The sequence below is a fragment of the Silurus meridionalis genome, chromosome 12 (assembly GCF_014805685.1).
Source record: "Silurus meridionalis isolate SWU-2019-XX chromosome 12, ASM1480568v1, whole genome shotgun sequence".
Taxonomy (NCBI): Eukaryota; Metazoa; Chordata; class Actinopteri; order Siluriformes; family Siluridae; genus Silurus; species Silurus meridionalis.
Genome location: NC_060895.1, coordinates 9,615,147 through 9,641,801, shown reverse-complemented (window position 1 = coordinate 9,641,801; position 26,655 = coordinate 9,615,147). Strand labels below are relative to the sequence as shown.

Here is a 26,655-nt window from a genome sequence, read left to right as displayed (position 1 = left end):
GACAGTAGAATGTTTTAGATGAGGGAGGCAAAATTGAGATGGTTTGGACATGTGCAGAGGAGGGACATGGGGTATTTTGGTAGGAGAATGCTGAGGATGGAGCCACCAGGAAGGAGAAAAAGAGGAAGGCCAAAAGGAGGTCATGGATGTGGTGAGGGAAGACATGCAGGTAGTTGGGTTGAAAGAGGCAGATGTAAAGGATAGGGTTGTATGGAGACGGATGACTTGCTGTGGCGACCCCTAATGGGAGAAGCTGAAAGAAGAAGAAATATTTTTAGCTGTTTCTATAGAAAATTCTGGAAATCTTCATCCCCACATCTGACTGTTAAAGCCATGGTCCACAAAGATCATATATAGGATCTTGCTGGTATTACTCAGGAGAGGAGAACTAAAGCAATTCTAAAACATTTGATGTACCATAAAACATTATAAAGGTTGTCATCATTAAGTGACCTTACATTATATGAGCAAGTCATCCATCTAAAACTGACGAACATGTCACGGATTTATGAAAGTCTTTTCTTGCGTGCGTCAGTTTTTGACTGTGATACAATCTGACATTATGACAACTGAGGTCTTACAGTGTGACATGTGGATCATGTTTGTACGGTCTGACAAAGAACAATCGCAAAGGACTATAATAATTGCACAGTGGGCCCGGCATTAGTTAACGCTATTAGTTTTTTGCACATAATTCTAAAAGAATTTCAAAATTCTTCAGCTAGGACTGTGGAGAAAGGAAATCATTTGATGTGATTTTCATATGTGAATAGTGTTAATGTTTTTTTTGTGTTTTGTTTTTAATCCTGATGCATACCTCTTACTTGTTGTTTTACTTGTGTTTTCTTTTGTTTATCAAAACATTGGCGGATGTGGCTTGCTATTTGTAATATTTTCTCACTAAGTGCAAAGCGTTATGAATACCTGAGCAGTGTATCTTTCACTATTCCATTAAAGGGGCCTCAACTGGGGTATTGGAAAATCCATCCACACCTATAATCACTTTCTGTCCCATCTTATATGAGCACATTATTTACTGCACATACATTTGCCATTACACAGGATGCCTATTTCATTAGATTGATCATGTCAAGCACGGATCCATCCTCTTCTGCAAACAGAAACAGAAGTGCAGGCGAATGAAGCGGAACTGACAAGGCAAACTAATTTGCCACCAAGAGACACGATTTAATCATGCATCTACAGGCCAAGCTCTCCCCCATGCTACTTACTGGTCTCTCCAGTCTCATATTCACTGTCTCTGAGCAACTCAAAGATGTCCACCTCCAGTTTGCCTGTGGTCGAGCGGTTGCTGGAACGGTTGATGCTATCTTTTGCCAGAGTGATGGCCAAGCGCTCCCCCCGGCTGCACTCCATTGGATCATCGAGGATTGCAGCTAAGGGGAAGAGAGATAAGAAAAAAGCAGAGAGAGTATAAGGAGAAATATCAGAGAAGCCTTCCAAAATCCCAGTAGTTATTGCAGCAACCAACATATGAGAGGTACTGCTCTGTATATTTACTGTCTTTATGTAAATAGGAGGCTGTATACCAGGGCAAAATGATGACACATTATTGTTAAAACAATACAATCAAGGCAATTGTGTTGTACACCTGAAGATTGTAAGTCTTTAGAGGAACTGACAGACTCCTTTAGTCACACTGAGACTCTTGTCAGTCACATTATACACAGCCTCAAGGCACTTTCAATCTACCTCTATCTTCAGTACTTAGACACACAAAAATGGCAAAATCCAATGCTGAAAAAAATGGAAGAAAAAAGTGTAGTGACACCAAAAATAAAAAGAATCTGTTTTACAGAAATCGGAAATAGATGCAAATTAGCTTTTTTTCTTCTGACAGCTAATCAACTACATAAATATTATAAACTGGCAGTGATAATGCACCAGTAAGTTTTTTGCAAATTTAATTGTCCACGTTTTAGCTTTGTCATAACTTTGAAAACTGATTAGCTAGACTTTCTACAGAAAGATTATCCTTAGCCCTGCTCTCAATATCCCCCTCTCAACATGCTCTACAGTTCCCAGCATGGGTTGTGTTACTTTCATGTTGTGTGTTTTGTTATTCGCTTTCTGTTCTTGTTTATTATGACATGTTTTTTTGTTGTTTCTATTAAAATCCTATCTTTGCCTTGTCCTGTCATTTGTTTGTTACCTCAGTGTTTTTATGGGTTCTAGAGTACAGTAGTTGGTTAATTTGAATATGTACTTCATGCTGTGTCATTTTTCAAAGAGAAATCTTATTTTCTAATATATAGCAGCTATTTCCAGTCCATTTTATTGATTGTATAAGTGTTCTAACAGTGCAGACATTTAATATGACAGCACTAACAAATTCCACAGCATATCTTTTTGTTTGCTTGTATTCACTAGATAAAAATCCAATTCTATCAATGGGTCATTTTTTTAAACCATCACTCTAATTCTATTACCAATTTTTACACTTTCACTTGACTCCTACAGGCTGTCTGGGTGTGTTACATGGCATCAGACAATGTTCTCACTCTTGTCATTCAATGAAGCAAAACAAAACAGGAACAATTTTTCCATATTACTTAATATTAACCTCTTGTTTATGGACCTGCTATATTATTAACTAAGACTAAATCACCTAAATCACCATTATAATGAATTCCTTGTTTTATTTGTTGTTATTTCCGCGTTTATACTCTCTACTATTTAACTTTGCCTGCTTGTGTTTTTCACCTGTTCCATGAACTCTAATTTTGATTCTTGAAGTCATTCCAGTAATAGCATTATTGACACTTACCAGTTTTTGATTAAGGCTCAATGAGGTCCTATAAGAAAATGTTTTGGCCAAAATGGTACATTTTCCCTCAGGCCCAAGAGTATGGATTTTACAGCTTGCAAAAGACACCACTGGATTACTGATAAACTGTAAACTTACATTCCAAGCATCAACGCATCAGTAAGTTATTTGAGCTGTGTCAGTATTCATGTGCTTATCGATAACTGTTATTAATGACCAGGTATGAGATAAGCTATCTACTGTAGCTACCAAATGATTGTGAATAATCTTCAATGTGAATAGTTGTTGTAGCTATAGAAAGATAGTTAGATAAAACAATTCCAGTATGATTTATTATGACCGAAAGAATATATAAATATACAGATGTTTGCACATTGAAAAAATACTCCCTTAGCAGTTAGTTAGCAGTTAGGACAGTTAGTTTCTCCAAATATTCAGGTGAAATATTTTGCCATTATTCTTGTTAAACATGTTCCTCACTTTCTGTAGATTCTGACCTTGTGATTCAATTAAAAAGGATTTAGATGCGGTGACTGGGCAAGCCATTCCATGACAGATAACACTTCAGCTGACTGTCTGTTTTGTAAATAGGGCTTATAGAGCTTAAATGTATGCTTTGGGTCATTATCTTTTTGTATGGTAAATTTGGTTCCAAAATAGCTGCAGTCCAGATGAAATTGCATTGCATTGCCATTTTGGTTTAGTATTCCTTTTACTCAGAATGGGTCTCCAACTTTCCCTGCTTCAGAACAACACCAAACCATTAAGCTTTCACCTCCATGTTTGACTGTAGGGTGAGGCAGTCTGCAAGCATATTCTCTCCTGTTCTCTATACATATGTTTGAGGCAGAAATGTCAAATTTGGACTCATATGTCCACAGACCTGTCTTTCAGTCATTCACTGTGCATAATCATACCTAAAAAAAATGGCTAGGTGTAATAAAAGGTATTTCCAAACTTTTGACAGGCCTTGTATCAGATAGTATTTAAGTTACTATACATTTTCTAAATAACTGTTAATTTCTATAAATATCCTGTGTATATGCCATCTAATACAAGACCAAACTCCTGCTTACAGTAATAATAGGTCTGAAGCCAACTGCTGTATTTGCTTTGACCTTATTGAAGGTCAAAACCTGGCCATCCATATCAATCTATAGCAGTCTGAAAGCAATCTTTTTATATACCTCTAGACACCATAATAGAAAAAACAGACAAGGTCCAGCCTGGTTCAATTTTTAGTTCTGCTTTTGATTTCATGCAGCTATTGTTTCAAAGCCAGCAAAACTAAACCTATAATATCATAGTAGGACATTTATTTTATTCTCAATCTCAAGCTCCTACTTGACACTCTATGTGTCAGAATGATTCATTCACCTAGCTGTCATGACATGCGCTAATGACTTGTTCTTCTGTTGTTGCTCTGAACACAGATGTCGGATTTCCACTACAGATTAGAACCAGACAGGGTGAAAGAACCAGACACTAGCAGGGTGATGTTTCATTTCCAGGTTAATATGAACGCTATTATTGTGATCTTCTGTATTGTAATCTTTTTTATTTAATAGTGGGATCTAATTTAATGATCTAACGCACGACCAAGATCATCAGCCACAGCAAGAATGCTTCACAATATATTCATGAGTAATCTGTCAGTAATTTAGTGTGTATCAAGGCAGCATGACAATGACAAAACATTTGCAGTACTCAGACAGCTCCCTATCTGGCTATCATTTGCCAAGTCATCTAGCTGAGCAATTTTACCCATATCATCAAATGGCACATTTGCTAAACATTCCACTACAGAATGACAAAATTGCACAAAAATGATCAAAATAAGCTTTTTTTCCTGCATGCGGAAGGAGGGAGCTTTTATAGACCATTGCCTTTTGTACACTTAAAGACGCCACAGTGAATAATTGTTTTTTTTTCCTAGTGCAAAACAAGTTGTAACGTAGAAAATAACCAGAATGACTAAACAATCAAATCAAAATGTAGAATGTGTCTGAGACAATCACAGACTAGGAGGAAATACTTGTCTGTGTGTATATGGGTCTCCTGCCAATCTTGTTATAGACTCTTTCCCATGCCCATTTGGTCCAGCACATGTCAGTTTGTTTAAATAAGAAAAAAGGGGTCTTGTATGCAGTCAACACAATCAATAATTTTTGTTCAGAGGAAAAAACCCAACTTGCTTGCTCTCAAAAAAATATAAAAAATAAATAAATAAATTTCCCCCTAGCACTTTGGGCCAAATTCTTTCATACCTGAGTAGGTAATAGGCATTCTACAAATGTTAATATCCCAATCTGGGCTTTATTTTAATAAATAACTTTCGTTTAGATTCAGCATTCCATTGGAAATCTAGTTTTGGCTCAAAACTATGCAAAAATGGTCGACAGTCAAAGAAGGGTTTAAATAGAAGAAATGGGAACAAAGACAAAAAAAATACATAAAAAGTTAATGTGTCAGCCAGGCATTAAAGATTATTTCCAGGCATGTGAATCAATTCAAACAGCATAGACACAGCTTCAGTCTAATCACTGAATTGAAAAAGAAATAGATGTAAAGGACCCATTACAACAGCTATAAATTTTCTGAGGTTTATTTACACATAATAAATTGGTTTTCTTCAATGCTGTGCATCAGAGTGCTTGTTCCTAATGCTGCAGAAAGCATCCAAATATGCTTTATGGCGAAATGAACTGAATTACAATGTACAAATCTTAAATTATAGCTTATGCACTTACAAAGAAAACTGATTTTCCATCACCCATGAGTAATTAAATAGTATAAATAGACATGATATCTAGCCCAGCACTACATTATTCAAAAGTTCACAGTTTGTAAATACTTTGCTAGCACATTAGCAAAAAAAAAAAGTAGCACGCCATAGTGAATTTGCATTAAAATTAACAACGGAGACAAGCAAAGAAATAATGATGAGCACCAAAGGAATTTATGTGTGATTATAGTGTGGTATTTCTTCAACAACAAAAAAGCAGGGAAAGCCGAAGCTGGGCTATTTTCCCAGCCTATACCCCCCATTGCTCGTAACAAAGAGCGCCAAATAGAAACATTGGCCCTCTGCTGGGTATTGGGACAGAGTGCCAGACACCAAACCAGCAGCATGAAATCAGACATCAAACTATTAGACAAGGATCACCAAGAGTTGAGCAAAATCTCAGAACTGGATCGAATTACAGAAGGGAGTGGTGTTAATCTGGTAAAAAAAATAACACTTTTTTTCAAGGTGTTTCCCCTAGCTGTAGTGCATTTAATATTGGATGCAACACAGATTAATGGTAAATAGCTTTAGCCATGGATGCTACCCTCTCGAGCCACTGAGCATCAGATATACTTCGTAAACGTTTCTGGCTATAATCTTGCAATCTTATGTGTATATGCATGTTCATGCACCAACAGGAAACTTCACATCATAAAGCAGTGAGCTTTGCAAAGCAAGATAATCATTGGGGTGGAAAAAAGCTGCAAGTCATCCCATGTTTAACAGTCATTATTGAATATTGTCTGAAGCAGTCATGAGTGCAGTGGAGATTATCAAGTGTGTTTGCTGTAGAGCAATAGAAAAAGGGTTTTGGTTGGTCAGATGACTGCTTCTTGTGAAAATTGCATCATTTCCAATTCAGTCTGGATACTCTGACCTCAAGACTGTTTTTGGACATTTATGGCAGAGGGAATTATAATCATTTTCTTTGCGTTCACTAGCTGCAAACCTGGAGGATGAGGTTGAAAGGTGGATGGTGGACAAAATTGAAAGCAACATGGAACATTGCAAACATTCCCTTTTTTTAATACTGGCCAAAAAAAAAAAAAAAGCTGCTTCTCCATAAATTACAGCAGTTTCACTCTAACAGGGAATGAACAAGAAGTAACTCTTGCCTACTGCCATCTGACTATACAATGAGTCAGCTTAGTGCTACAATATGTGTATATTGTACGATAGACATGTCTGCTGACTTTGCATACTTAATTAATTACACTTATTGCACACCGAATTTTTACATAGTGGCAGTGCACATTCATACTCACACACTACTAATTTATTTGTGTATGACTTATGACTACTATAAATTTTTTCGGAACACACTACCACAACTGGTCATCAAGTGTCAGTTTTATGCACCAGTAAGAAACACAAGCATGAAAACGTCTGCAGTGACACTTTTAATACAAATCTCTCTTGCAAAGTCTAGAACTCTAGATTTGTGCGACTAAATGGAAAGCACTGATGCATGCTAAGCCATGAAACCATGTAATGCAGGAGAAATATTTTGTCTTCACCACACACACAAACACACACACATACCCTTTTCATTTAATTTCTTATAAATCATTCGCCATATATTCTGATAACGCTTCCTCTTACATCATTATTACAATGTGTCAGAATATACCAGGAATAATTTATAGTATGCCATAACAATGCAGTTGAAACAGCTTTATGCCGGAGTAAACAAGCGAACAGATCACAATGCATGGTGATGCTTATCCCATCTATCCTCATTCTTGTGCAAAATATGCTGAAAAAGACAAAAGCTATCAAGGCTCTGCGATTGAATGCACAACAGAGGAAAGGCGCTCAGAATATTTCACAATTAAGAGTGTAAAAGGCATTTATAACATTGAATTGTAATTCTATTTGCTGTTCTCTTATTATTATAGTTATAATTAAAACTGGAATTAGTGTGTACTTCCGACGTGGGAACATTAACCTTTTCCATCACTGGTCCGATGTTGTCTGATGTCCTGTTTCTTAACTGTGCGTCATCTCTATTTAATCAAGTCGAGTGGATTGGCCGTGCAGCTAATGGATCATGGTGCCACCTATAACTGCATTAACTACTAAATAATGTGTTTTTTTTTTATTTAAATTGTTTGATGAAATCCAACCGCAAAACTCACACCAGGGAAGACCTGAGTGACTGGGTGACACATTCTTAGCCTTGTTGTCTGAAAATCGGCATTTACAATAAAACAAACCTGCACTCCTCTGGCGAGCAAAAACATGCTTTTGAAGACACTCCATGCCCCATCGCTGAGTTTATTTATGTTCTGATTTCACAAGTGTGAAATACCTCTGCTGCAGGGTAAGGTGCAGAGGTGTGCTATAATTTTTTATTTGACAGAACTAACACACACACACACTCACACACACTTAACAACCGTTAAGGCTTTAGTAAGCATTATTGAGACATACTGATGTAAGACTTTGTCTTCTTATCCCCTTCCGAGCCTGCATCCATTTAAATTGACATTCATATGCAATTTTGGTATAAACTATCTACTAGTTAACTAACTACTACTACTAACTAACTACTATTAACTAACTAACTAATTAAAAACAATGCCTTGTCACTTATTGATTTCTAATCAACCAATAGCAATGATGCATAAATTCATTTGAAAATCATCATCAGTCATTACATTAGACAGGCACAGCCTACAGACCAGACAGGAGGAGGAGCCAGCGCTTTTTCTTTTACCTGGATTTGTCATGTTATAGGACTGAGAAGGGTTGAGACAAATACAAGCACAGCTACAGTAAAGAGAGAATAAAAGAGCAGGCAGATACATGCAAAATGAGATTCCAAATAAACAGGAAACAAACAGAAACATTGTGGTATAAATGCAGACACAAATCAGTGGTTAAACTCAAAACAGGTCCTGTGTGGAAGGCAAAAACCAAAAACAACATGGGACTGACACCCAACATGATTCGAAAACCACCCATGGCTACACAAACACAAAAACGCAGAAGTGCGCCACAGCGCTGCTTAGTGATACAATCTGACAGTTGTTTACTAATTTATGTTCATAGTAGCCTCATCAATTTTTATTATATTCATAAAAGGTTCATTTATAGATTTTTTTATCTTCAATGATTTATTGCTAAATATCAACAGGAATCTTATGACGTAGTAGGTAGGTTGTGAAGTTGTTGCATGCATTTTTGAGGTGAAATATGCAATATTAATTTTTTATTAACTTTGATTACTTAGTAATTATGAATATGTTAATTATATTTCCTGAGTTAGGGTTTGTGTGTGCATGTTATGTGTCTGCATGTGATTCCTTATAGTACTTTCTTTAAAATACATGCCTTTAGGTAGAATGAATAGAATAAATTGCACCAACGTAAGGATTAAAATAGATAAAAAACAGACTGGTGTTCCAAATAGGGTGTATTCCTGTTTTTCTCCATATCCACCACCACCTTAAAAACATAAAGCACTTACCGATGATACAAAAAGTGGGGATACTGTGTAAACTGTGAGAAAAACAGAATTTAATGATTTGCGATGATCCCAAAAACCCATATTTTATTCATAATAAAGCTGAGAAAATTTACCATTTTAAGAAAAAAAATTAAATTGATGGCCACATCAACTGGCATGGAGGCATTTTTTTAAATAAACAACTTGAGAAACATTTTACAACTAATTAAGTTAATTGGCAAAAAGTCAATAATATGATTGGTGTAAAATAAGTATCTTACATTGGCAATAGTCTCTCAGAATTTAAGATGCTCACAGGGTCACCAATCTGTGAAAAACTCTGTCTTTAAATTGGGGGAAAATTTCACAATAATGTTCCTCAACATCAAACTGTGACTTTTTAAAATATATCCTCATCCTCAGTACATAACATCAAAATATTTAAAGAATTTGGAGAAATCTTTGAGCGCAAGGGACAAAAATCAATATTGGATGCCTGTGATCTTTGGGCCATCAGCTGGCAGTGCATTAAAAACAGGCACTCTGAATGATAATGGAAATCACTGCATGGGTTAGGAATCACCTCCAAAAATTATTGTCTGTGAACACATTTTGCATTGTCATCCTCAAATGCTGTTTAAAGCTCATGCAAAGAAGGCATATGTGAACATGATCCAAAAAACACCATCAGCATTTTTGGGCCAAAGCTCATTTAAAATGGACTGAGGAACTGCCCTGCTTGCTTTCCAAACCTTTCACCATTTGAAAACATTTGGTGGTAAACATTGTTCGACTCGTGTTGTGGCCATCAAATTCAAAACTTCAAAGTTTTTTTTCTTTATAATGGTACATTTTCTCATTTGATATGTTTGTGTCTATAGAATCATCGATAATCATGCATTCTGTTTTTAATTTACATTTTAAACAGCATCCCTTTTTCGGACTTTTTGGAACTGTGGTTGTAGATGAACAAATGAATGAATGAATTATTTAAAATATAAAGGAATCACGCATCATGCAGAGATTTAGACTGGTGTGGTAGAGAAGTGTGGTAGATATTTCTGCCAAAAGCAACCTCCACAGAACTACTATGCAGAACTTTACGATATAAATTATATCACCAAACGCAAAAACAGCACAGGATTAGGGATAATTAATTTTAAATAACCTGTAGTGCATTCGAAGATGCATGACTGTCTCAGCGCTAAATCATTTACTTCCGAAGCAGGCTTGAAAATGCTGATTTATATTCGACTCCACACCTGCCTCCTCTCAGCTTTAAGAAAGGCCAGCAGAATACTTTTAATTACAATTCTTTTTACTAGCTGAGAAAAAAGGCAAGCTGAGACGACAAGTGTTTTCGAGGTTAGAAGTAATATGTAACATCATGTGCTGTATTGCACCTGAAAGACCTGCGGATTCCTCTGTATAGCCATCTTGGCGAAAAGCCTCTTTTACAACTAAACAAATATTACACATCTCACAAGCAGCTGATGAAAAGCTCTATACTCTTCTTGAGAAAGAAAAATAGAGTTGTTGGTAGCTTTGAAATGTTAATTTGCAAATTCTGAATGCACATTTATTATTTTAATGAAATGATCAGTGTTCAAAATAAAGTTGCTTGATTAAAACCTTAAATCAAACCCTCTTTTGAAGCTACAATGGTGTGAAAAAGTGTTTGCCCCTTCCTGATTTCTTAATTTTTTGCATGTTTGTCACACTTCAGATCATAAAACTAATTTAGATATTAGTAAAAGATAACACGAGTGAACACAACTACAACTACAACACAACTAGTAGAGTGGGCCGTTAGACCCTCAGGCGCCTGAGAACCTTTGCATTCATATGCTAGAGATTTAGCCTCAACAATCCAGGGGGACAGCCACTGTCTTGACAACGGCTTCCTCTTGTAAGGAGCAGCCCAAGACACAAACAGCTGATCATTCTCCCTGAAGCCTGCTGTTCTCTTGACATATGTATGGAGAGCCCGCACCAGACACAAGAAATCCAAACTCTCCTCCTCCCGAGAAGAGAATGGAGGAGGGTGGAAAGCCGAAAGCTCTGCAATGGGACATCTATAAGAATAATCCATTACTTTAGGTACAAACGCCGGGTTAGGGCAAAAGGAAACTTTCGAGAGCCCTGGGGCAAACTGTAAACAGGATGGACTGACAGCTATTACCACAGCCACAAGCAGCGTCATCTTAAGAGAAAGAAATTTCAACCATATGCCATCCAATGGCTCGAAAGGGTGTTGAGAATACCATAGATAGATCCCACAGTGGAACCATCTGCCTAGACACCGACCTCTTACAGCGTGCTCCTTTCATAAAACGACTTATTAAAGGGTGTCGACCTGCAGGTTAGTTGCCAAACCTGACATGACATGCAGAAATAGCTGCTAGATAAACTTTTAAAGTAGAGAAAGCTTTCCTTTGTCCAGAAAATCCTGGAGAAAACATAATATGTCTCCCACTGAACACTGGAAAGAGACAATGTGACTATGGCCACACCACTCTTCAAAGACTCGCCATTTATTGTTATAAAGTGTGCAAGTAGATGAGGCTCTGGCACTCTGAATAGTGTGTATAACTGATGGGGGTAAACCTGCCACACTCAAGTTCCACCTTTCATGGGCCAGGCCCAGAGACCTATCCTGCCTGAGAGAGCAGGTAACTCCTTAAAGGGGGTGGCCATGGCTGATCTGACAGCAGTTTAACTATCTCTGTGACCTAGTGTCTGGATGCCCAGCATATAGTTATCAGAACCAGTGACAAGCCCAGTTCCATGACTTTGACTAGAGTGGTGGAAATCAAAGTCAGTGGATGGAATGCATATAGAAGGACGTTCGGCCATGGGTGGGCTAAAGCATCCACACCCAATGGTGCATTTTTGTCCTTTAGAGAGAAGTACAGAGCACACTGAGCATTTTCTCGCAAGGTGAAGAGATCTACGACAGCCCGGCCGTATCTCTGCCATATCTGTTTCACCACTTGGGTGTGCAGCTTCCATTCTCCATACAGTCGGTTTCCCCTGGACAATAAATCCGCACCCCTCTTTCACATGCCTGGGACATAAGAACCTTGTGTCACATCACATTATCAGTTTTCTTGCCAACTGATGCAACTGGAGGGAGTGTACGCCTCCCTGCTGGTTGATGTAAGTGGACCATTTTCAGTAGGACATGTTGGGCCTTTAATGAAGGTGAGAAAATGTTTCAGCACTACACTGTAAACAGCTCCAAGTAGTTTATATGTCCCAGGATTAGCTGTGGAGGCCAAATTCACAGCCCACTAGGAACGCGTCCGTCATCATAGTAACTCTCGACTATAGTAACTATTCTGAATCCCAAGCTGTAGAGATGAGTGACCACGCTCTCTGCATCTCTGATCGATCGCTCTCTTGATGAGGAGCATATCAGATAAATTCATATCCTGTTGTTCCTCAACGGTAAAAAGAGCCGCTTCCACACATTTGCTGAAAGTTCTCGGCGCTCGAGACAGTCCGAACGGAATGGTTTGAAACTCGTAGGCAGTGCCTCTGTGTGCAAACCTCAGATATGTTCTGTAAGACGAGTAAACAATTATGTGAAAATACACGTCTGATAGATCGAACGTTACAAACCAATCGTTTGGACGGATCGACCAACAGAGCACTTTGTGTGTCAACATTTTGAATGAGTATTTCCTTAGGTGCTTAATTAACACACGTAGGTCTAAGATTGGACAAAGAGATGTGCTCCCTCTCTTTGGATCACAAATTACCGGGGGTAAAAGTCCATTGACATGGCTGAGTATGGAGCAAATCAAAACTAGTCACAACACATTAGTCTATCGCTATTCGCAGTGTAGTTAACCCTTCGAAGGCTTTGCCTTGACGTGTGACACTATACTGAGTTTCGTGATGTCACTCAGCACGATCCTGTATGACTGGTCTTGCGTTCTGTGGCGGAACACAATGATGGCCCGAACAATGAACAGTTTAGCAAAAACCAGCAGGAAACTGGATGTGCTGAGAGAGCTTGATGTAGTCACTCACAGAAAAAAAAACCGCAAATGATATTGTAAGGGATTGTGATATTGCTTCGGGCGTGACCAACGATGGAAGCTCCTATGACACCACGTCTGTCTTGACAGACAGGTTGACCTGTCAAGACAGACGTGTTGTCATAGAAGCTTCCGTAGCTGGTCACTCCAACTACATGAGTTCACGAACAGATGGCTGGATATTCTCCTTTAGGATTTTTTCGTAAACAGCAGACCTCATGGTTCCATTTATCACAGCAAGTCTTCCATTTTCTGAAGCAGCAACAGTCCCAGACCATCACACTACCACCATATTTTACTGTTGGTATGATTTTAATGCCAGACGTAATGGGACACACACCTTCCAAAAAGTTTAACTTCTGTATCGTCAGTCCACAGAGTATTTTCCCAAAAATCTTGGGGATCTTCAAGATGTTTTCTGGCAAAACTGAGATGAGTCTTTATGAAATTTTTGCTCAGCAGCGGTTTTCATCTTGGAACTCTGCCTTGCAGACCATTTTTGCCCAGTCCCTTTCTCATGGTGGAGTCATGAACACTGACCTTAACTGAGGAAAGTGAGGCCTGCAGTTCTATGGATGTTGTTGTGGGGTCTTTTGTGACCACTTGAATGAGTCTTTGCTGTGCTCTTGGGGTAATTTTGGTCGGCCGGCCACTCCTGGGAAGGTTCCCCACTGTTCCATGTTTTTGCCATTTGTGAATAATAACTCTCACTGTGGTTTGCTGGAGTCCCAAAGCTTTAAAAACTCTGCATGATTTCTAGCTTTTGAGGATCTTTTGTCTACTTCACTTTGTCAGGCAGGTCCTGTGTGTGACAGTAATCAGGCCTGGGTGTGGCTAGAAAAATTAAACAACTTAGGTGTGATAAAAATAAGAAATCAAATACTTTTTCACACCACTGTACATGAGCACAAATATGTTTGTTATGCACATCTTAGTGGTTTTACTCACAAGTGCTAACTAGATCTGGCATTTAACTTCTTTAAAACAACAAAAAAATCCCCCTCCCACATTTTAGACTGTGACACAAAAGGGCTGACATGAACTATGACACAAAGAATAGGGAGAAATCATCTCTTATGGTTCTCATCTAAAAGTCAACACACTGAAGGGAGTATTCGTTTTTTTTTAGTGTCATTTACTTATCTTTACAACAGTACACCAGTAAAGCTCAGTTCTTTTTCCGTATATATCTCCTGCAAAATCCAGAAATCCAGAAATGAGCTGTGGGACTTAAAGTACTTGTACAGAGGATCAACAGCTGTAGATGAGGTTACAGGAACTTTCTTCAAAGCATCATTTGTCAGTGCTTCAGGAATGATCTAGACATACCTGATCTTCACGCTCCCCTTTACGAGGAGGGAGTTGCTTATAAAAGTTCCTGAGAAAGATCAGACACTGTGGATGTAACCAAAATTTAAAGACATTGTTCAGCTTGAACAGATAAAACATACTCACCAAAAAGATGTAAATACAGATACAAATATGAAGTATGCTATTATTATTTTTTTTCTTTGTCAGAAAGCTTCATCTCGTATAGACTAAAGGTTTGAATTGGGACTGAGATTCAACAGCAAACAAAAAAGCATGGTGGCTTTTATTTTTATGTGGTCAGATGGCCTTGATGCCATTGTGACAAAGAAAGCCCATGCTCATTATTGTGAATATGCAGGAACTCCTAACTGTCTCACCCATGCCATGGCGGTTTAAATTAGGCTACTAGTGTGTTTTGAAACCAAATCGAGTCGGTGGGCCGACACAATCAAACGAGTTGAATTTTCCAGAGCATGAATACATAGCTAGCAATGCTGTTTTCCACTGTTTCATATTTAGTGTGCCCAGAGAATAGTGAACCCTTAGCATTAGCATTACTCAATAATACAATGTACCTTCATTTAGGAGTTAATAAATAAATAATTCAATCATATTTATTTAAACAGGCAGTCTAAGATTATTAATATCGTTTTCGCATTAGAATTATGGCCAAGATGGCCTCAATGTTTTCTCAATATTTACTGTAGGGTTAGGGTTAGGGTTAAACATACAGAACTTAAGCATTGCCACTCGCACATAAAGTTAAAATGTACCAAAATTGTACATTGATGTGTAAAAACATTGATCGCAACATTAAATCAGGTTAAATGGCTGAGAGCTACAACAGTCACATGATTCTAATTTTGGCTCTTCACAAAAGCTCCAATCATTGCATTGTTTTGTCTTCATCCATAACTACAACAATTCAACAGGCTTCCAGTGAGAACTGCTGTTGATACCTATTAAGCATTTAGATAAGATTGTACACTCTCAGCTGTCAGTACTCAATCAGGAAGTGGTAGTGCACAGGGAATACAGAAACAGAGATAAACAGGCGCTTGTTACTATTCTCTCCCACACTTGGCATCTTCAACAACCGCGCAGCAGCTGAAACATGTAAAGAGATGGTCACATGGTGAAACCAAGGTCTGTGGAAATCATAAACTCGATCTTGCCTTTAGTAAACATTAAGCTAAGCTTACAAATCTCTGTTACAGTAAGAGAAAGGATATACGATATTAGCACTAATCTTTTATTTGTCTCACATTTTTGTGTTTTTTTAAATATTATTTCCTTCATATGAAGAGCATGATAAGGCACAGCACCGGGATGAATTCAATTTCAACCAAGTGCTGACGCTTTATTGGTCTCTCAGGAGGCCTGTTTGGACTCTGGGGATTTGTTACTCATTCGCTTCCCTGACAAAGAGTCATTAAAGCATCATGGCTCGTACTGCATTGTTTCTCATGAATGTTCAAACACACACACAGACTTGCTACATACAGACTGATTTTACAGTGAACACGTAAAGCATTGATGTCACATCAAACAATGGTAGAGAAGAAAGCAGGGAAAAAAGCCTAACTATTACATCATTGTGAGGAGGAGAAGTTGCAGAGGACAAGCGAGTAATGACTGAGTGTCTACAACTGTGTGTGAATAACAATGTCCTATTTTTATGGTGTGCTTCTTGCAGTGAGCAGCTAAAAGAGAGTGCTGAAGGGCAGTTATAGAGACACTGTCCTGTTAAGCTTGATAATAAGTTCTGTATAGTTTTCATTCTTCTTTTCTATTATTTCCATGAACAAACATAATCCAGAATTAATACTTTACAGCACTCACACTCTCCCTTTATACATACATTTTCCTTAATTCCCCCCATCACCACTCGGGCATATTATCTATTGACAATAAAGAATAGTCAAAACTAGTTTACTAGTTCTCTTTCTTTTTTATGATCATTTCTGTGTGCATGTGTGCAGTAAAAATGATAAGTCACTTGAAATTATTATTCTGTGCCTTTAAGCAAATCTTGGACAAACAGATGCCATCATTCACTGACCACGTTTGTTATTATGATGTCAAAACAATATGCAAATGTCATATATTTTACCATAAATTATGCAGTTACCTGATGCACCATCCACGACATATAATTCTCAATGCCAAGTAGAAAAGGTTTGTTTTTTGTCCTAAATGCTGCCTATGCAGTCACTACCAACTCTACTCTGTCCATGTAATCATTAAATATACATTTTAAATAAGGTTAGCATTAGCCATCTGTTAATGAGCTGCCTGTAGCAGGAAAGCAAAATAGAAGAAACATGCCAAGACTGCATTTAATTTTTTTTTTATTTTAATGCCTCGACAACGTGGAATAACAAAGGACATTCAACAATTAAAACTTCCTCTGCACCTTCTCCGGTTGAATTTATAGCACTTGTAAACAACCTTGCTTCTGTGGTATTTTTTTGCCATTTCTGTCTCGCTTTATTTTTCCCCTTAATTAATAACAAGGACATAAAAAACCCAAGACGATGCTCAATTGTTATTAGGCTTAAATGGGTCACACAATTACAGTAGATAAGAATGACCAAGAGCCATAAGTCCTACCAGGGGCTGAAATGAGCTTATGCTTAATAAGACATAACATTACTTTGCACATTAAATACGTTTATATTCATTTTGTTCATTCAGGCAGGAGGACAGGACTAGGTGGAGAGGGTGGTACAGAGAGAGAATAGGTGTACTGGATATGGAGAAATACAGAAGAAAAGGTATATAGGTACAGTATATTATCCCACTATCTCAATAGCTCAATAGAAGTTGTGTTACAGCTAATTCATTAATAGTCAATAGTTTTATTATAGTAAGATTATGTTCACTTATTTCTGTTGAGGTTTTTTTTTTTATAAAAATTTATGAATATATACCAAATTCTAACTAAAAAATATAAAGGCTTTCTGCATGTTTGTATTAGTATTTCACTTAAAATCTAATGCCTTCTTTAGATTTCGAACCAGCACCTGTGATTTAACAATATTTTCAATAACCAACATTTTTTCCTCACCCTGCTTGTGTATGTTGATCACCCTTTAAACACAAAGCATGTTCCTGACATGGACTGTTTAAATTTCATTTATGGTGCTCTAAAATAATTTTGGCACATCATGATACGATGCAAGAAAAGGCAGAATGGCAGAAGTGGAAGTTTTTTTTAACTCAATGCCAATAAAAAGCATTTAGAATTGTAACAGCACCTGAAAAGGTCTCCAGGTAAAAATAAATAAATAAATAAAGGTTTTCGTACACGCTGAAGCACAAAGGACTTTTTACTGTCTTTGATTCAATGGAAGTGCACAGAGTTAAAACAAGAAGACATTAAAACCAGAACCAGTTTATTAACAGTTTTCATCCTCAGGAATAAAAATCATACTGGCTAAAACATTTAAACATTCTTTCTCTTATACTCTAAGTGTGACCTGAACTTAATCTTCCCTCAAATAAAAAATTTCACACCTTGCAGCTAATTGCAGTGAAACTAACATATTCTCTGCCTTTCTTTTTTTGTGTGGTGGTGGAATTTATGTTGTTCTTAAATTCTATGTTTTGATTATTCAATTTTGTGGTCCTCACCAATGTCTCTAAACCACTGGTGTACAAAGTACACAAACCATGTAGTTGAGTTAAAGTAGAGATACACTCTGTAAAATATTACTCAGTAAAAGTAAAAGTGCTCCCTTTAAACTTTCACTTAAATAAAAGTACAAACGTATTTGCCTTTAAGTCTACTTAAGTATCCAATGTACTGTGATTTATTATGCCTATTATGTTCCTAATAGGCATAACTCAGTTTATGTGAAAGACTCAAATGTTGCTCTTAGCACACCAGTCTATTAATAGAATGATATTAATGAGTCAAACACTGATTGATATCTATTAAAACAATCTTGACCTCCTTAACCGCTTAAAAAAAAAATCGCCACGCTACTTTAAAATAAGGCCACGGGTGCTGTAGCAAGTTTGAGTCAAGAGTCACCCATTCCACTCAAAATGTTCTGCTTGTATGTCTGCTGTATGTTCATGCTAAGTAGATACCCCCAAGCAGCATTCAAAAACAGTTAAAACAGAGCGCATGCTCTACCCTGTTCAGTATCTGGCTGCCTGCTTGACCAGTTAAGTTTTTATCCACTGATAAATAAAAAGGAACGACTGATTTCGCAAAATGTATTTGAGTAAAAAGTAAGATATTCAACTTTGAAATGTGGTGAAGTTAAAGTAAAAGTCTCCCTAAATGAAAATATTTCAGTAAAATACAGATACAAGAAAAAGCTATTTAAGTAGAGTAATGACTTACATTCACTTCATTACTGTCCAGCACTGCTCTAAACAAACACATAAACTAAGGTGGCAAAAAAACCCAAAATTGGGTACGTCATATAAGTACAGAGCAAATAACTTCACGTAAATGTTTTTTAATTAGGAATTTATCAGTGTTCCCTGTCGGGGGCATTATATGAATTCAAGTCAATCATGTTGTTTTTACATTACTTAGCCGGGAGCATAAGTAGCCTCGGGTTAGGAGTAGGACGGAATACTTATCCAGCTTAATCAATGAGGCCCTGATATTCACTTTAACACTACCGTGCATAGCAGTTGGTATGAGCTTCTCAGCCCATGATAACTACCACCTCCTCTTTGGTCTCATCAGTCCAAAGGATATTGTTCCAAAACCTATTCTAACCACCCTTTCATGAAAGCTATATATGTACAGTCCTTTTCTGATTGCTGTCATGAACACAGACACTTAATAATCTTACAGAGGCACTGTATGTCACATAAAGTAGCTTTTCTATATACCTTTGAACATTTATTGGTCTTACCTTTTTGTCTAAATTTGCTTGAGTTCCAACTCCTGGGAAGATTGGCAAGAAGGCTCTTTATTTGTAAACAGTTGTTCTCATTGTAGAACTGTGAATTTCATAGAACTCCCAAACTGATGTGCAACAACAGTTGCTTTTCATAGCTCATAATTGATGGTTGTTTTTCTCTTCATAATATAAAAATATAAGTAATATTTGTCTTTACAGGTTTCTGTTCGCTCACATTCTTTATTTTTATATATTTTTTATAAAAATATATAAAGTTAGTTAGTTCAAGTCAGTCAAGTTAAGGTTTACATTAGTTACTAAAGCAGAGACTGTAAATTATTTCACAGGGGTTTTATAAATACTAAATTTCTCCCATGAATCCTCCTACAGACGGATTACTTGTAAATCCAGCATGATTAATGGGGCCCACTGTCTGCTTTTATTCTCACAAGAATATAGGAAGGATAATGAAGAGAAGTATAACTGAAAAATAAGCTTGAAGAGTAAGCACTAGTGGTGCCTATACACCACCCACAATACACCCTCTATATACTCAATCAAATAATGACAGTACTTAATCCATAAGATTTCTCATACCAATACACATAACACGCAGAACTCTATTTCACCTCCAGTCTTGTGTTGCACTCACATTCTGCACCTCCTACCCTCCCATTTCCATTGTGGGCAGGTGACACATCGGCATTAGACAGATGTTTATGCTAATGATACTTTTGAAGCAAAAACAGTTTAATTGATCAGTGTATTGAGGTTTGCGGGTTTGGAGTTTTACACCGATGTGGGCAGAGGACAGACTGAATCAAAATGAAAAAATCAGAGACTAACTCTGTTAGTGGCCTGGACATACTAGGGCATTATGAATATGTGATGACAGCATGACTGTGTGCAGTCTAATCTCTTATAAAGGGTTACAATATGGCATATACTATACATGGTAAATTGCACGATACATAGTACACAATAACAAATGTCTGTACTTAAATGCATAGCCCAAAAACACACAATGTTTCTCTTGATTTGTGTAGTTACAGTGTAGTTACCCTTCTATAATTGTTTATTTGATCAAATAAAATTAAACAAAATTTTATTTGTCACATACCCATACATACAGAGTATGACATGCAGTGAAATGCTTTTTATGTCTGTCCGGCATTTTAACATAAAAAGGAATAGAATTTAAGGATAAAAATAAAACCAGAATGGATGTGTATGGCAAATATTGACAGTACAAATTAAAGTGATTTAGTGATTGTCCTTAAAGTGTCCATGTGCAGTATAGTGTGGTATAAAGTGGCACTGTGCTGTGCAAGTCCAGAGTTAAAGTGTCATAGTGCAAAACAAGTTGTGCAGAAATGAGTGAAGATGGAGAGAGAGGTCCAGTACTAGATCCTGGGTGTTTCCTAGTTTAAACTCCAAATTGCTTGCGGGAAGAAGCCTCCTCATTCTCTCTGTGTTTGCTTTCAAGCATTTCCAACACAACAAAGAAAAAAGTCCATTGTTGGGATGGCTTAGGTCCTTCACAATCTTCCTGGCCCTGGTCCGGCACCGCGTGCTGTAGATGTCCTGCAGGTCAGGGAGCTCGGTGCAGATGGTACGTTCAGCTGACTGCACCACCCTCTGGAGGGCTCACCTGTCCTGCATTGTGCTGCTCCCAAATCAGGAAGTGATGTTCCCTGTCAGGACGCTCTCAATGGTGCAAGTGTAAAACTTCCTTAGCACCTGAGAGAGTAGTTTAAAGATGTTCTCCTGGCATCATCTCTCCATGTTTTTAGTCTCCTGTTGGTAGGCCATCTCGTTGTTGCTGGAGATCAGGCCCACCACAACAGTGTTGTCAGCAAGCTTGATGATGGTGGTAGAGTTGGAAGTGGCCACACAGTCATATGTGTACAGTGAGTACTGCAGGAGGCTCAGAAAACAACCCTGGGGAGCTCCAGTGCTGAGGGTGCGGGTGGATGAGGTGAGTTTGCCCACCCATACGGCTTGTGGTCTGTTTGTCAGGCAATTGGAGATCCATTGACACAGCGGCAGGCTGAGTCCCAGGACCTCTAACTTAGAGGCGAGCGTGGAGGGAATTATGGTGTTGAATGCTGAACTGTAGTCCACAAACAAAAGTTTTGCATAATTCCCTTTTCTGCAGTCCAGGTGGTTCATCGTAGTGTGAGAAGATGAGCAGTGGATCCCACAACCACTTCTGTAAACATGTTGACGTCAATAGAAATGCGGCTGAACATGTCCCAGTCTGCGTCATCTAAAGCGTCCTGCAGAGCAGCCACCGATTGGTCAGTCCAGCGTGCGACCTACCTCTGAACCGGAGCTTCCTGTTTTAGCCTTTGTATACAGGCATGAGGAAGATGGTGGCATGGTCTGATTTCCCAAATAGTGGACATGATTGTGTCTTATAGATGTTCTTAAATAGTTTGTACCGGTGGTCCAGTGTCCTTTAGCTCCTGGTGAGGCAGGTGATGTGCTGTTGAAAGTTCGGTAGTGCGCTTGAGGCTGGCACTGTTAAAGTCCCCCACCACAATGAGTGCAGCATCCCGATGCTGTGTTTGGTGTAGCGTTAGTGTCTCATGTAAGTCCCATACTGCAGTGTCCATGTCCACTTGAGGTGGAATATAAATGGCACTGACTATGACCGAGCTGAATTCCTGAGGTAGATAGAAGGGCCGGCATTTGATGGTTAGTAGTTCCAGATTTGCTGTGCAGGAGCATGAAAGAGAAACAATGCTCGTGCTGTTGCACCAGTGATTGTTTGCCATCAGACACACTCCACCTTCCCTTGACTTCCCCGACGCCAGTGTTCTGTCCATGCGGTAAACTAAGAAAAACTCGGCCGGCTGGATGGCGTGGTCCGGTACAGCTGGGTTCTGCCATGTCTCGGTGAAGCAGAGAAGGTTGCAATCCCGAATGTCTTTCTGGAACTTGACCCTTGCCCTGAGGCTTGTTTTCAGTGACTGGACATTGGCTAACAGGATACTAGGTAAGGCGAGCGCAGTGTGCACGTGCCCTCAGCCTGTTCCTGACGCCGGCTCATTTCCCTTGCAGAAGCCGGTACAGGTCACGTCCTTTGTTCTTTCTCAGGATCTCGCTCGGCCAGCATTGGACCGGGTTTAAAAACGGCTTGTACACCAATAGATATAAGAGTGGCTCTGTCATATCAAATGATGACCATCTTGTATAAATAGAACGGTATCTATGTAAATAAATATATAAAATAAACAAAAAAGACAACCGACCTCACTGTCACCATCGTGGATAATTTCACTGTGCGAAATTATTGTCATAGTAAAAGTTTACTGTCATTTTACCATGTCATAATCATGTCATATATATTATTGTCATTCTATTCTAGCTTTGCAAAATGCTTTTACTGAACATTTATTGTTCAACCCTGTGTATATAATTTGTTTATTGTCTCATGCACTGTCCTGTAACTCTGTATATATAGTATACAATAAAAAAACTGGCATTTCCCTTTAAAACTGCCAATCAAAATCTAAATCACAAACAGAAAATGTTAAATATCTTGACTATTCAAGATTCCAAACTATTTCTAGGTCACTATTCAGATTTGTTACAGTATATTGTCCATGTAAACTTTGCACAGAAATCCAGATTTTTCTTCTATCTTTTCCACTGATTACATCTAACATGACTCATGAGGATTTTACACAAGATTGTGGCATCCATTCCACCTTGAGTGCTATCATTAATTGAAAATCTGGAACTTATCTAATAGTATGCAAATTCTAAAATTGATGTCAATATGAAGACATTCTGTTTGTATAATTTGTAAACAATTAAAAAAAAAAGCATTTATATTAATGTATTTATTTCAGATGCTTGGCCCCCATTGTATATAAAGACAAATTGACTTTCAACAAACAAAACAAGTCATTAGTGATAGTAATAAGTAATTAATAGTGTCCCTGCAGCTACAGACCGAAGCATGAGTTATGTGCCAGTTGTTAAGCTCCGATGTGGTGCACAAAATAGTGTTCACTCTATCATCAGAACATCATGAGTTCAGCTCTAAGGAACACCATGACCACCCGTGACTGGAAGTCTAAAAAAGCAAAACTTGTTTTGGGATTATGTTGTAGTCAGTCTTTTAACACTTGTAGTAATCTGAATGTAGCACTAATTAAGTTGTTTTGCAATGTACTGTAGCAGCAGCTCATAAAAGATTGTGGCTTACTTCACGTGTCTCCATAGCAACATGTGCTAGCCAAAATTCTCTCCATTTGTTAGTCGCCTGGTAATAAGGGAAATAATAGCTAGAAGAATTGGCAAATGACCTAAATGAAAAAATAGAAAGTACTTAAAAATGACTTGCAAAGCTTTGTGTGCCATGCTGCCTTGGAATGTGTTTTTTCTAAGTTAGAACAATGTTTAAGTGTCGCAGAGGAAAAAGGCATTCGCTTTAGAATTTAAACAGGCACTACCACAATGCCATCAGATCACCAGTGGTCATCCTTTTATCTTGACAAGGTAGAAAATGGCTTTGCCAATCCATGGAAGCAAATTGCTTCTGTAATCAGCAAAACAAAACATTTTACACATGCAGGGAGCTGGCAGGTGAAGGACATTTTTAAACAATGGTGTCAGCCCTTGAAATTTAAAATTCATTTCTTTTTGCACAGCATGCCTCCACTGACAGGTGATGGACAGCTCTGACAGTAAGGGAATTTGCAGAGCTTCCCAACACACTCCATCAGATGCAGGTGGGGCACAAAATGTGAGCTTGAAACCATGACACAAGGTGAAAATGGGGAATGGTCCACTGACACAGCATGTATTGAAACTTTGGGATTACAGTGGAAACAAGTAACAATAAGAATTATAATCTTTAGTCCAATTATAATGCTGAAAAAAGATTTATGCATATGATGCTATGAACATGATGAATATTGGATTAAATTATAGATCTTGTTGCCGTTTACCCTTAAAAAGAAACATGCGCACAGTAAGACAAATGGTTTAAATGTCGGTTAAAGTGGGAGCATATCAGTATTGTGAGTCATATAAATCGCTTTGGAAATGCTTGTGAATGCTTGTCTGAACTAGCCTTTACCTTCTGTCGTTCTGTCTACATTTATTACTGACCTTTTGCCATTTTTTGTTCTTTTATGCCTTTGGTTTCTTTATTTTAGACTGGTTGTGTTGTCTTTGTCAACTTTCTCATTTTTTTTTTTCATTTCGGTTGACTGTGGATTGCAAAACTGTTGGTTTTTGATAATCAAAACCTCTGCACTGTATTCCACTATTATATCAACATTACATCTAAGTGAAATCTGACTTTATGCCATTGCTACACAAAGAGTTTATTTAATTTCTTAAAGGCAATAAGAAAAACTTGAATTTTTTTTTATTGCATACTTGCGTATTGCAGCAGCACACATAATAGAAGAAGAAGAATTTATTTCGGCTTCTCCCGTTAGGGGTCGCCACAGCGGACCATCTGCATGTTTGATTTGGCACGTTTTTACGCTGTTTGCCCTTCCTAACACAACCCTCCCCGATTTATCCGGGCTTGGGACCGGCACTGAAAGTGGCTGGGGTTGGTTAGCTGACCGGGGATCGAAGCCGGGCCACAACGGTAAGAGCACCGCATCCTAACTACTAGAACACCAGGGAACCTGCAGCAGCACACATCATAAATTCCTATATTCTAACCTATCCATTATCTTAAAATCTTATCTTCGTCCATGAAAATACATAAAGCCACCATCTTATTTTATATTCCAATGCTAAATGGAACATAAAGTAATTTATAAGCTGTGGGAATGAGGCCCAGAATGATAAAGTTAAATACAAGACAATCTATGGCTTGACTAGTACTTTCTTTAGCTTACAGAACATTGATTCTTCAACAATGCCAAATATTAACACAAATTTCAGATGCCTTATCTGAGAAATTTAGAAGATTGATTCTTTTTTTGTTTACTTGTTTTATTTTCTGCCTGCACCTACAAAACTCTGACCCCATTGGCAAGCTCTTTTACCTGTTTTCCAAAACATTATTTTCTAATAGAATCCACTGCTCCAATATCCTTAATAAAAAGAAACACCAAATTCAAGAAATAGACTACATATTTTTGTTTAATAATCCTTATTTCTACATAAATGTCCACTCCTGCCAACTTGAGAGTAAACACTTCATGCCCGTTCATTTTTTTGTTAGGTCTCATAGGAACACACTTCACAGATTCTTATCTTTAGAGATATTATGCTAGCGAATGAAGCAAATGCAACCCTTAAATTATTTCTGGTCCTTGTTTGTCTATGAAAAGTAGAATACAAACTTTTTCACTCCTATTTACACTTGGTGTTTTGTGTGACCATAACGTTTCTTCAGAAACATGTAAATCTATGTATGTATGAATGTATAATCTACATTCAGATCCCTTTCCCTGTCCTTTTAAAATGTTATAATGCCCAGGGATTTAAAATTGCATAGCAGCACATTTTCTTTCAGGAATGAAAGAAACTATGAATATGCATGAATATGCAAATCAGAAAAGGCTCACCACCTTAACCTCAGTCCTTCTCCCCAGTGCCCTACTATTACATATGGCATGGTATAATGTTGCAAAAAGAAGCAATACAAGGCAAATGCAATCCAAAACATCTGAACATCAGACTGAATCTGAGAGCCTCGGTGCTGTATTTATTGCAGGTACAAACCCCACCATGACATCATACAGTTTCGTAACAACCATATCAGAGCTCTAATATGAAAATGATATTGCTTAAGGCTTAACCTGCTACTGTGACAGCACTCCTCAACACGGTTTCCCACTGTAGTGCCTACAGCAATAACCTCAACACAAACTGACAGGTTACAACAGAACATATGCAAAAATGCACATTTATTGTCTCCCTACTGAAACGAGATAAATTACACTCTGTGAACAAAAATCTTATATATTCCCACTAAAAAACAAAAGAAATTCTGTTGTGCACAGATGACATGCATGAAGTTTAACTAGTGTTTGGACACTGCAGTGGATAATATGTCTTATAAGATTGCCATAAATGGAAATATTTTGATCCCACATATCTCACCGCTTACATAAATCTCTTTTTTCAGTTTGAAATATTGGGGATACTCAAGGTCCTGAGCAACCATTGAGCTAGAACCTGCGCCTTTGAGTGAACAAAAGACTTCTAACTCCTCCTAACACCCCAGACCTGCCTTATCCATCTTGATTCACTGCTTCTGTTGGGAGACTCGTTCACCCAAAAACCTCCTCAATGCTACTGAGGATGACCTGTATGAAGGCTTTAAAAATCACAATAAGATTGCTGCGGATGCTAACATATGACATGGGTTTTCTTTCTTTGGATAGTTTGTCAGTGCTAAACCAGTAAACAAT

At 37.9% G+C, this 26,655-nt stretch overlaps 1 protein-coding gene across 5 annotated transcripts in view; it reads right to left on the bottom strand.

Annotated features, from left to right (window-relative positions):
- Positions 1 to 26,655, bottom strand: part of grik4 (glutamate receptor, ionotropic, kainate 4) — a 439,025-nt gene that overhangs the window by 185,619 nt on the left and 226,751 nt on the right. For all 5 annotated transcript variants that reach the window (XM_046863059.1, XM_046863058.1, XM_046863061.1 and 2 more), the window contains one exon: positions 1,233 to 1,397. In XM_046863059.1, the coding sequence (XP_046719015.1) occupies positions 1,233 to 1,397 (165 nt within the window). The remainder of the gene's footprint in view (positions 1 to 1,232; positions 1,398 to 26,655) is intronic.